Source organism: Choloepus didactylus, chromosome 16 (genome assembly GCF_015220235.1).
Source record: "Choloepus didactylus isolate mChoDid1 chromosome 16, mChoDid1.pri, whole genome shotgun sequence".
Classification (NCBI taxonomy): domain Eukaryota; kingdom Metazoa; phylum Chordata; class Mammalia; order Pilosa; family Megalonychidae; genus Choloepus; species Choloepus didactylus.
Genome location: NC_051322.1, coordinates 6,470,754 through 6,484,031, shown reverse-complemented (window position 1 = coordinate 6,484,031; position 13,278 = coordinate 6,470,754). Strand labels below are relative to the sequence as shown.

General features: G+C 42.3%; 1 protein-coding gene across 8 annotated transcripts in view; it reads right to left on the bottom strand.

Annotated features, from left to right (window-relative positions):
- Positions 1–7,498: 7,498 nt before the first annotated feature.
- Positions 7,499–13,278, bottom strand: part of FBXO15 (F-box protein 15) — a 74,449-nt gene continuing 68,669 nt past the window's right edge. For all 8 annotated transcript variants that reach the window (XM_037805875.1, XM_037805881.1, XM_037805877.1 and 5 more), the window contains one exon: positions 7,499–7,877. In XM_037805875.1, the coding sequence (XP_037661803.1) occupies positions 7,608–7,877 (270 nt within the window). In that variant the 3' untranslated portion in view covers positions 7,499–7,607. The remainder of the gene's footprint in view (positions 7,878–13,278) is intronic.

Sequence of the window (13,278 nt, the reverse complement as noted above, 5' to 3'; positions counted from 1 at the left end):
GGGGGCACACGCACAGGTAGGGGGCACTCGGGCAGGAGATGGCGGCCTGGTGGAGGGAAAAGGGTTTCGGCATGGTGGGGATCCCAATGACATGGCAGCAGAGCCAAAGAGAGGAAGAGGCAGTGTCTGCAGGCGGGCAGTGGGCACACGGCGGCAGCACTGGGAGCCGGGGTGCATACAAAGTGATTGTCAAATAAGTGGACAAATTCAGGACACTGGGAGCTGGTGGACAAGTTGAAAACTAGAATAAGCTCTGTGGTGTCTTGGATTTGAAGGCATTGGGGTGAATATGGGTCTCATTATGGAGAGATATGTGTCTTGCCTCATTTCACACTACAACAGCATACTTGAGTAGTTGCAATAGACACTGAATGATTTAGGAGTATTCCCCCCTCTTCAATTTTGGAGGAGTTTGAGCAGGAATGCTGTCAATTCTTCCTGGAATATTTGGTAAAATTCCCCCGTGAAGCCATCTGGTCCTGGGCTTTCCTTTGTTGGGAAGTTTTTGTTACTGTTTCAACCTCTTTACTGGTTTATTGGTTTGTTGAGGACTTTTATTCCTTCTTGAGTCAGTGTAGGTAGTTTGTGTGTTCTAGGATTTTGTCCATTTTCATCTAGGTGATCTAATTTGGTATACAGTTGTTCACGGTAGCCTCTTATTTCAGTGGAATCAGTAACAATGTCCCCATTTTCATTTCAGATTTTTATATCTGTGCCCTCTTTTTTCCTTTATCAGTCTAGCTAAAAGTTTGTCAATTTTATTGATCTTTCCAAAAAACCAACTTTTAGTTTTGTTGATTCTCTCCATTTTTTAAATTATCTACTTCATTTATCTCTGCTCTTTGTTACTTTCTTCCTTCTGCTCACTTTGGGTTTAGTTTGCTGTTCTTTTTCTAGTTCTTCCAGTTTTGGGTTAGGTCTCTAATTTGAAATCTTTCTTCTTTTTTAATGTAAGCATTTAGAGCTATAAATTGCCATTTCAGCATTGCCTTTGCTGCATCCTAGAAGTTTTGGTATTTTCATTTTCATTTTCATTCACCTCAAGATGTTGTCTCAGTTCCCTTGCGATTTGCTCTGTAACTCACTGGTTATTTAAGAGAATGTTGATTAATGTTCACATATTCATGAATTTTCCATTTCTCCCTCTGTTATCGATTTCTAGCTTCATTTCATTGTGATCAAAGAAAACACACTGTATAATATCAATATTTTTAAATTTATTTGGATTTGTTTTGTGACTTACATGGTTTATCCTGGAGTATGATCTATGTGCACTTGAGAAGAATGTGTGCTCTGTTTTTGTTGGGTGAAGTATTCTATGTATGTGTTAGGTCTAGTTGGTTTAGAATATCATTTGAGTCATCTATTTCTTTATTGATCTTCTGTCTAGATGTTCTATCCATTATTGAAAGTGGTATATTAAGGTCTCCTACACTTAATGTAGAACCTCTATTTCTTCTTTCAAATCTGTCAGTATTTGCTTCATATATTTGGGGCTCTGCTGTTAGGTGTATATATATTTATAATCTTACATCTTCCTGTAGAATTGTCCCTTTATCAGTATATAATGACCATGTTTGTCCCTTGTGACTGTTTTTGACTTAGAGTCTATTTTATCCAAAATTAGTACAGCTACCCCAGCTCTCTTTTGGTTGCTACTAGCATGGTATATTCTTTTCCATCCCTTCACCCTCATCCTACTTGTATCTTTGAATTTAAGGTGAGTTTCTTTCAGACAGCATATAGTTGAGTCATGCTTTTTAATCCATTCTGCCAATCTTTGCCTTTTGACTGGGAAGTTTAAACCATTTACATTTAAAGTCACTACTGATAATATAGGACTTTCTTTGCTATTTGCCATTGTAAATCTTATACCTCCATTGTCCCTCATTTTAGTTAATGCCTACTTTTACACTTATTTAATTTTTTGTGTTATACCATATTGACTATCTTCTCATTTCTATCTGGATATATTTTTCATCTATTTTACTTGTGAATACCAAGGGGTTAAAATTTAACATCCTAAATATATAATTATATTTCGTTTGATACAAAATTAACTTCAATAGCATACACATATACTTTTCCCATACTCCTCTGTTCCCCACCACCACCAATTTTTTGTATGTTACCACTTATATCTTTGTACATTGTATACCCAAAACCATACATTTTTCACTACTTCTCATGCATTTGTGTTTTAGCACCTGAAGAAGTGGAGTTACATACCAAAAAATACAATAATATGAGTATTTATATTTACCCAAATTGTTACTTTTATTGAGGTCTTTATTTTCGTATGCTGCTTTGAACCCTGTCTAGTGTCCTTTCCTTTTAGTCTGAAGAACTACCATTAGCACTGCCTGTAGGGTAAGTCTAGCAGTGATGAACTACCTCAGCTTTTGTTTATCTGGGAATGTCTTCATCTCTCCCTCATTTCTGAAAGAAAATCTCTCTGAATATAAAATTCTTGGTTGGAAGTTGTTTTCTTTCAGCATTTTAAGTATTTCAACCTCCTGCCTTCTTGCCTCTATGGTTTCTAATGAGAAGTTGGGACTTAATCTAATTGGAACTCCCTTGTACATAACATTCTGTTTTTCTCTTGCATCTTTCAGAATTCTCTCCGTGTCCTTTACATTCAACGGTTTGATCAGTATGTGATGGGGCATATTTTCTTCAAGTTTATGCTGCTTCGTGTTTTCTGGGCTTTTGGATGGATAATCACATCTTTTGCTATGTTTGGGAAGTTCTCTGTCATTATTTCTTTGAATACTCCTTCTGTCCCTTTCTCTTTCTTCTTCTTCTTGGACTCCACATGCAGGTATTGGTACACTTGATGGTGTCCCAGAGATCTCTTAGGCTGTTTTCACTTTTTATAATTCTTTTTCCTTTCTGCTCCCTATCCAGCCTCATTTAAATTGTCTGCTGATTCTTTCTCCTGCAAGGTCCAATCAGCTGGTGAAACCCTACTGGGAACTTTTCATGTTAGTTATTGTGGTCTTCAACTCCAGCAGTTCTGTTTGGTTCTTTTTGAAGTTTCTCTCTTCATTGAGAGTCTCATGATGTTCATTCATTGTTTTCCTGATATCCTTTAGTTCTTTCCCTGTATTTTCCTTCATCTCCTTGAGTACATTGAAGACCATTTTTTCAGTCTTTGTCTGGTATGTCCACAGTCTGGTCTTCTTCATTAATATTTTCTGGGTTTTTATCTTGTTCCTTTAGGTGGGCCATCATTTCCTGTTTCTTTGTTATTTTTGTCGTATTTGGTTCCACACTGTATATTTTAATATTTTTAAATGTTGACTCTGGGATTTATTCTAGGAGATGTCTGTTTCTTGCATTTGTAACCAGCTGGTGATATGACAGAGATATTCTTGAGATTCAGGAACTAACAAAACCAAGGAAATCTAAGCAAAACACATCTTTAACCATATTTGCAAATTGGCTTTGCATTGGCTGGCGTTTTCCATCAGAGATGAACCCTCCTACCAGGAAGGTCAGCTCAAGGCCAATGCAAAATGCAGGTTCCTCCCTATCTTTTCTGAGTCTGTATCTTGGTCCAGGGTTTGTGCCTGCTAGTGATATTAGGAGTTCCACTGTTTACAGGAGTTTGAATGCCCTAATTCCCAGGAAACAGATCTTCTCCCTCTCCTGGGTCTTCTACTATAAGACTTAAAGCAGGTGAGCCTTGGCCCCAGGCTGTCCACCTCAACAGTTTCTTATACTGCTTTCATTGTCTTAAGCTGTTTTTGCCTGGAGGGCAAATCCTGGGAGGAGGATCAGGGACTGGAGAGAAATTTCCCAAGCCAGTCTTTCCCAGTCAGAACAAAGCCAGGGACCCACAAAAGGAGCACAAGCAGGCTCCAAACTGCCCTGAGAATGGGGAGGAGGGGAGGAGGGAGAGGCCAGGAAGGGAACCAGGAGGTTCTTCCATGGCTCCCCAAAGTTGCACTTTCTTGATTCAGCCCCTGCCCCACCAAAGCAGCCCTTCACTGTCCTCTGCAGCTCTGAGGCAGCACACCATCTGTAAGACTCCTCTACCAACTTTGTCAGGGGTAGATTGGAACAATGGCGCCCCTGTGAGCTGGGCCCCCAGAGATCTGAAGTAGCTAATCAAAAGCAGTGATCAGCGATGCCTACCACCCCTGATGTTGTAAGTGGATTTTTATGTCCCTTCCAGGCCCCAGCAAGCTATGCCAGGGGCTAGACCTCACTGCTGCCTGCTGCGAAAGTGGAGATGGGTGCCAGTAACTGCCACGAGGAGACAGCAACTTACTGTTATTCACCATAATTTACCAGCCTCTTCCTCCCGCTCTTCCCTGGATGCTGTACAGTGTTCTGGATTCTGGAGTTTCGAAATAGTTGACTCAGACAGCTCCTGTCTTTTAATTGTTTTTTTCTAGTGGAGGAACTGATTCCTGAAGCTTCCTACTCTGTCTTCCCACCCAAGATGAGAAGAGCTATTTTTTTATCTACATAGGCCAACAGATGTTTAAAACTGACAAATCCAGAAACAGCCATAGCAGTACAATGTACAGAAATATGGAGGTAAATACCAAAAGAAACACGTTTAAAAGCTGAATATGACCTCAGAAGAGTGAAATGACGGTGGGGCAGGGATGAGTCTTCTGGCAATATTTTGTAATGTTAAAGTGCACATAATGCTTTGAAGAAATATTGTAAAACTCTTGTGAATACTGTTTCTCTGCCTCACTTACTCTTTCCCCACCACTGCCCAAGAAACTTCCCTTCAGAAGCTAACTCAGCTTTTTCAAGAGACTCCAAAAGTAAAGAAGGAAGCCTCTGCCCCTCCCATAAATGAAGCTAAAGCAAAAGCTCTGAAGGCCAGGAAGGCAGTTCTGAAAGGCATCCACTGCCACACAAGAAAAGATCTGCATGCCACCCACCATCCAGTGGCCCAAGAAGCTGTGACCCCAAATACAGTCCAAATACCCTCAGACGAGTACCCACAGGAGAAATCAGCTTGACCACTATACCATCAAGTTCCCACAGACCACTGAGTCAGCCACAAAAAAGATCAAAGGGAACACCAGGCTTGTGTTCATTGTGGATGTCGAGGCCAATGGGCCCCAGCTCAAAGAGCCGTGATGATGCTCTATGACATTTACGACATTGACACAGCCAAGGTCAACACCCTCATCTGGCCTGATGGAGAGAAGAAGGCATAGGTTTGACTGCTTCTCACTATGATACTTTGGATGTTGCCAACAAAATTGGATCATCTAAATTGAGTCCAGCTGGCTAATTCTAAATATAAATTTTTCACCATAAAGAAAAAAATTAACTCAAATGTCACCCCTTCTGTGAAGTCCTCCCTGACTCATTCAAGTCAGAAGGTAGCCTTGTCTCCTTTGTGCTCCGGGAGCTGCTGGTATATTCCTTCTAATTGCTTTCATTGGTTCAACGAGTCATCGAGTACCTGTTAGGAGCCTGGCATTGACAGGTGCTGCAGAGAGAGCAGTAAGCAGGACACCATAGTCCCTGCTCACAGGACGAGCACTCTGGTGGAACAGACAGACTTCAAACATGTATTTAATTCCAACATCGACAAGTATTATAATAAATCTTGATCTAAAACTTGTTGCATTGTATTGTCATCACCGAAATACCGTGCTTCCCCCATTCCATCCAAATATAGTTAAATCAGGGGTAAAAAGAACAGTACTCTTTCTCAGGCTCTCTACCTCACTTCCAATTCTCAGGACCTCTAGTCATTCCGCAAATTTAACCCGACAAGTTCAGGGAGTCCCCACACATTGCTTTAGGGATGTTTTCCAACACGGTCCTGTGGCCTGCCAGGTGGCTTCGCCATCCTGTTTCCTGGTTCGTGGTAGCCCCTTCCTCCCACTGCCTCGCTGTCCTCACCAGCTCTGGCTCGCTGCTCAAGCCCACGTCTCTCCATCCTCCAGTTGTCACTGGGCGGGAAAGGTCTACTACCTCCCTCATCGAGGACACCATAAAACACCATCGCCTCACACACTCACTGTCTTCCACAGATAGCTCAGTATAAGAAGAACGAAAATACAGAGGAGGGAAATTTCAATCATGCATGCCTCAGTTGGAGAAAGGCAGAATGATACCAAAAAATCAATTCTGAGAATAATTTTGAGTGGAAGATAAAAATAAGACATGACCAAAAAACTATCAATACAATCTAAAACATAAACTTCGAACTAAATGCCCTAACAACATATGCTTAGCTTCATGTCACCCCCTATTTGAACCCCAAGCATCTGTCAATTCACTTAAAATATTTCTGTGGAGGAACGGATTGCTAGTGCATCTGTGCTGGTTTGAATGTATTATGACCCCCAGAAAAAGCCACATTCTTTGATGCAATCTTGTGGGGCAGACATATTAGTGGGGAATAAGTTGGAAAATTTGGATTAGGTTGTTTGCATGGAAATGCGCCCCACTCAACTGTAGGTGATAACTCTGATGAGATATTTCCATGGCGGTGTGGCCCCACCCATTCAGGGTGGGCCTTGACCAGTGGAGCTATATAAATGAGCTGACGGGCAGAGGGAACTCAGTGCAGCTGTGAGTGACATTTTGAAGAGGCGACACAGCCAAGAGGGATGCTTTGAAGAAAGCACAGGAGCTGCAGATGAGACACATTTTGAAGACAGCCGTTGGAAGCAGACTCTTGCTCCAGAGAAGCTAAGAGAGGACAAATACCCCACGTGCAACTAAGAGTGATATTTTTGAGGAACTGCAGCCTAGAGAGGAACATCCTGGGAGAAAGCAATTTTGAAACCAGAACTTGGGAGCAGACGCCAGCCGTGTGCCTTCCCAGCTAACAGAGGTTTTCTGGACACCACTGGCCATCCTCCAGTGAAGGTACTCGATTGCTGATGTGTTACCTTGGACACTTTATGGCCTTAAGATTGTAACTGTGTAACCAAATAAACCCCCTTTATAAAAGCCAATCCATCTCTGGTGTTTTGCATTCTGGCAGCATTAGCAAACTAGAATACCATCCATCTCTAACCTAACATAAATTGGGGTGTCTTAATAGTACTTGTACTCTGCCTTGCTATTTAATAACAATTTCTTCTGACAATTTCAGATACATCTTTCCTCATGAATTAGGCCATATGTCTATGTTACTATCTTTTGTTCAATACTAATGTGGCTGAAGAATGCTGTGAATATATAGCACTTTTAATTCTAATGAAGTCAATGAAGTTCATATTTAAATGTATCTTCTCGCAGGGTTCTTATCAATTAAGAACAAAATCTTATCTATCCAACACACGCACACGTGCACACACACAGAGTGATCACATACTTAAGGAAAATTTCTTTGTAAAATAATAAGAGAAGAAAAATAAGTATCTGCTTCCTTTTTTATATATGATTGTTCACTGGGGTGTGCTATTTTTATGTTTTCAAAATTTAACTTACTCCTCCAACAGTTAACTTATTAATGACCCATAAATCATGATTTCTAACATGAAATAAGGTGGCACCAGACTACTGCAAATATCTTTTATTTTCACTTCCAATAGTATGAACAAAATAGGCTAGTCAAAAATAAACAGATAAATAAACAGCAACAGTAGTTTGCCATCTACTGCTAATATTTAGTATTTTGTTCCAAACCAGTGATTGACTTTTGCTACACTGAGGTAGAGGGCCAGGTCAACAATGAAGTACTCCTCTGTCTCTTCGATCCACACCAGCTCCAAGTGCACCTTCCCCGCTGAGTCCAGGTAGTCAACGTAATATTCCTGTCCCAAGAAATTAGGACCTTCAGAGGGTCTGGGAGGAGAGCGCATGCAAACAGGGGAACTGAAACACCAAAACGGTTTCCCAGATTCGTCCAGAAGAGTAAGGTCCATTACATAACAGCTCTACAAAATAAACACAAATATGTATAACTGTAAGGATAAAATAGCCAACTATACCCAATTCACAGATAATCGTGACTGTGTGAAACTAGAAATGCTACATGAAGTGTTAAATCCAGGCATCTATCGTGGTCCTCCATGGTCTACTTTATACCCGAGACTGTAATTAGTAGCTAGTGTGTCTCATCTCTCAGTATTCACATTCACTCAAATACGTTTTCAGAGCCACTGGGTCACCTGGTGCAGTCCTTGCACTGGGAACCCCGAGGTGCACATAACAAACACGGCCCTGTCCTTGGGGGCTGCACAGCCTGGAGGTGAGAGACCACCGTGAGCCCCGCTCCCAGGAATGAGGTCTGCAGGAGGCTTCCCCACGGGAAAGCAGTGGGGACGTGCTCCCTGATCCTCATGCCACCTCCAGACTGGGCCTCCCATGCTGGTAGAAGTGTCTGCTTCTGTGACCCTCAGAACATGGAGCCACAGCATCCTGCTTCATCCTGGTTTCTATTACACTCCAACCTCCTGCTCACTCTCTCTCATTTCCAAGGCTTCAAGAATCAGCTCACAGTCAGTGCCCCTCCTCCCCGCCTTCTCCCTCTATTTCCCCTCTCCACCCCTCTTCCCTGTCCCCGCTCTCATTGGTTTACTCACTCCCTCCCTCCCAAGTGGCACCAGGGATCTGAATGACTTCAACATGCGTGGGGACCCCTGGCGGAGCCACTCAACATCCTGGACTCTCAATCTCTGGACTGTTCAACTCCAGTGACCTGCTCCTCTACTTCAGTTATTCACTCCCACTGTTACACCCTTAGACTTGTAATGCTCCACTTCCAAAATCAATACCTTAGGAACCCTGTTTTCTAACTACAACTCCTTCATCTTCATTCAACCGCTTTTACTACAAATATACTTCGGACTCACCTAGTATTTTTAAACTGAAAGCCACGACCTACTGGTAGGTAATAAATTAAATGTAGTGGGGCACAATTATCTTAAAATAAAACAGAACAAAATCAACAAGTATCATGCATCATAAGCATAAATTTTGCTTTGTGAAACTTCTGTTTTAATTATACATGAACGTGTGTATAGCTTCATACTGCAGTCAAAAACGTAGAAAGTTATGAAAAGAACTGCCTGTGAACCAGGTCTACGACCCTCCCACTCTCCTTTCCTCATGCCTCATTTTAGACTTCACTGTCTCTCACTTGAGTAACACTCTTGCCAATGCACATAACTCTCTGCCTCTCTTTCGTCAAACCTTGGATCTAACAAAAACCCTGCAATTATTCCCTTCCTCTCGGACGCCTGCACTTGAGCGCCCACGCATTGCTGGAGGAAGTCACACAACCGAGCTGCGTGGTTCCACCATGACTTCACAACCATCCTCCATACTGCTGTCAGGCTATCATATTTCTCTGGTTGATTCATTCTCCTGCTCACTGAACAGCCATTTCCAATCTTTCCCTCTCTCCTCGAGTTTCTGCACCTCACTCATAGATGACCTTACTCTTCGTAGAGAAAATAAAAGCCATCAGGAAAGGTACTTTTCTCATCTTTCTAATACCAAATATACAAACCCACTACATCTGTGCCCACCTTCTCCTCCACCTACTTGCTTCTTTGGTTTTAACACCATCATCTTTGTATCACCCAAGAACTGAACACTGTGGATTATCCCCATTCTCTCATAGGTGCCACCTCTCCTTCTCAAGATCCTGCCCATCTTTCCATCAGCATTCACACTTTAAACATGTTCAAGCAACTCCATCTAGATAGATAGATTAGATAGATAGATAGAGAGAGAGAGAGAGAGACAGATAGATAGATAGATAGATAGATAGATAGATAGATAGATAGATACACACAGACAGATAATAGATATAGAGATTTGACAGAGAGGTAGACCCCACATTTCCTTCCTAGACCCCACATTTCCCCCCGCTACCATCCTTCTTTCCATCCTTCCCAACAGACTTGTCCAAAGAGCTGCCTTCACTTAATCTGTCCATTTCTTTAACTCCCACTTATTCCCCAATCTATTCCAACCTGATTTCCTCCCTTTCATTCAATCCAAACATTTCTTGATAAGGTCACTAAATCTAGTGAACACTTTTCAGTCTTTCATGTCAGCAGCATTTAACATTACTTAGCACTCTTTTCTTGGAGACATCATCTTCCCTCTTGTTTCCAGAGCCCACTTCATTGCAGCTCTCTAGCATCTCAACTGTAGGGATTCCTCATGACTTGGCCCTAGGCACTATTTTCACTCTATACAATTTTTATCCCTTAATGAATTTTTTCCACATCCACAACTTAAGTTATAATCAATGTGCCTGTGATTCCCAAAAGTATATCTCCAGGTTGATCCTCTTCTCTAAGCCCAACACCCATATATCCAACTGCCAATGTCATGGATGTTTCAAGGATCTGTCAAATTCAGTATGATTAAATCCAAACTCATGGTCATCCCAGTAAAATTCCCCCAGTATTCCTTGTCTCAGTGAGCAGGGAAACCATAATCAATTTACCAGCTGTGCAAGCCATCTTAAGCATCTCATACCCCTGATCCTCCATATCCAACACATCACCAAATCCAGTCAGTTTCTACCTCCCAAATACCCTTCAGATATGTTCACTTCCCCTGCCGCCTCCACTGTCACTCCCCTGGTCCAAATTACCTTTATGCCTTTACTGAACCACAGCAACAGCTATCAAACTAACCTCCTCCCATTCATTTTCGTCCATGCTCCACAGGTCAGAAGATGGATCTTTACGAAACACAAGTCTGATTACATCACCCACAGCTTAGAATCCAACAACAGCTTTCCACTGCTCTCAATCTGGGAACAGGTTCCTTATCATTGCCCGGCCTGGCTTCTATCACCCTCTCCAACCTCACCTCACGTGGCACTATCACTTGTCTGTGCTTGAGCCACACAGGGCCATACGGGTTCCCTCTGCCCGAGAACACTCCTCAACTTCATCACCCCTTTGCCTAACTATCTCAGCATTCAGAACTCAGTTCAAGTATCAGCTCCTCCCTAAGTTTCCCTGACACACTCCCATCTCTACTGCCCATAAGCTCAATGGGCAGAAATACCATTTGTAGAGGGTCAGCAAGAATAGTGATAGGATATTGGTTACTGTTATACCCTAGGAAATAGATGGTAAAAATAAAAACCTAAACTAGCAGTGGTAGTAGTAACAGGAAAGAAGAGATGGAAGAAATATTTACAAGATAAGCCGGGCAGAAACTAATATCTGGATGTGAGAAGGAAGGGAGAAGGGGGAGTCTAATTTCTTTGCCAATCCCAAAGTGATGATTTGGATTTGGACATGCTAACTGTAATGTACCTGTGGGGCACCCAAACACATACCTCCATCAGGTGGGCAGACAGAGCTACATGGGGGACCTGTGCCAGGGGAGGAGTCAGTATGGGAGAGACTGATAATCAACAATATTATTAATGAGCTGTATTTTTAAGCATGTTCTATGTGCCAGACACTAACCTAAGCAGTTTACATATACCACAGTATTTTAATTATCATGATGCTATGAGGTAGTGTCAAGGATAAAATCTTCTCCTAACACTCACCTTTTCAGATATGGTTCATCAATTGCCATTAATTATGCTGTATATTAGTGTTTCATCAATTGGAATTTAAATGTTAACCCTTAGATACCAGCATAAACTGGGCAACTGCATCCCACTGTCACTCGACCTGACTACGATCAGGAAAAAGGGTCTTGACTCAATAGATGTATATCAGAAAGATTGCTTGAAGAAATTTAAGGAAGAAGACATTCCAAAAATTGAAAAAATGAGATGATTTAATAAGTGACTCACCTAAAACTGTTCCTCACCTTTGTAGGACACTAAGGGAAGAAACGACTAATCCTCGTCATCAAAGTGAGCACATCAGAGCCGGAGCCCCTCCTCAGGTCAGCAGGGGCTACACACAGCCACACTGCCCACGGGCTCCCTCAGAGACCCAACCTTGCTCCCCGCTGCCCTTTCCAGGTGAACAACTGCAGAGCACCTGAGATGGGCCCAACCAAAGCCCACTCCATCACGCCTGCTGCTCCTCGCAGCACAGAGACCACAGCTTACAGGCCTCATCTGCAAACAGAACCAAGGAGATGGGGGCTGGGGCAGGGAGAGGAGGGACTGCTGCCTGCTTCCACCCCACGGCAGGAATCAGGGGAGAGGCTGGGAGCTAGCGGAGGCCTCTGTCTGTACTCGGGGCGCAGGGCCTCTGGGAACAGGCAGCCACCATTCTAACCGTTTAAGGGAGGCAGCACGACCTAGATCATACAGCTGGCGACACTGTAAGGTGAACCTTATCATTTCTTTTACCCCATCACCCTTTAGGATCCTAACTACTTGTTTAGGCGTCACTTATTTTTTACATAAAACCTCACTGAACTCCACCACAAGCAAGGAGGAGATGGTTGAGGGGAGAAAGTGAAGCCCCTGGAGTGCCCCAGTTTAGCTGCAGAACTCATTCGCGAACTGGCCAGAGCATTTTTTCTCAAGCAGCACAGCCACCCGCAACATGGCAACCTCGGATATACACAAAAGCCAGCTCTACTAAATTATTCTTGTGTAAAGCAGAACTACAGTTACATTAAAATATCTAGTTTAAATTAAAATTGATGGCAAGCTACATGGAAATGTAGAAGTAAAATTAAAATAACATAAAAAATGTCAAGGCATGAAAGAAGAAAGTAAAAGGAACAAGGACAAGAAAAGCAATGCCAAAGGAAAATCCATCCGTCAGCAATTCTGACAGCAGAGAAGGCAGATCAGAAGGTCTTTCATTCTGACTCTACTGACGAGTACGGCAGAGCTACCCTGACGGGGTAACCTTGCTACTCGAAACCCCTTGGCACACCATGTTGTCGCCATTTACACAGCGCCTGTCCTGCCTGCACTCAGTACTAACATTTCAGTCACTATAAGCATCTCTAAAATGTATTTAGGATCAGAACCTAAGAAAAAGAAACTGATGTGCTTATAATGTGATTATTTCATTTATAAGCTGAATAATTTACCACATAAAATTATGAACTGTTAAAGTTAGACTCCAGGAATTCAAGCTAAAGATACTTTCAATTTGTGTTATGCTTGTGCTAAGCATTCGAGGTCATTATGCTCGTGTGCTCCAGTGAGAGAGAATCCTTCCGGAAACAATAAAAGCAAGAAGACAGTGGGGAGCCCTTTCATGACCACATATTACTTCAAATAATCCGACGTAATAAGCAGTTTCCTCTACTTACCATTATCATCATTAATATTATTATTTCAATTTTTTTCCACTTGTGACCAGAATCACAGATTTGTATGACAGTTTCTTACTAACCTTTGATATGATGGCCATTTTAAGAATTAGGGGAGAT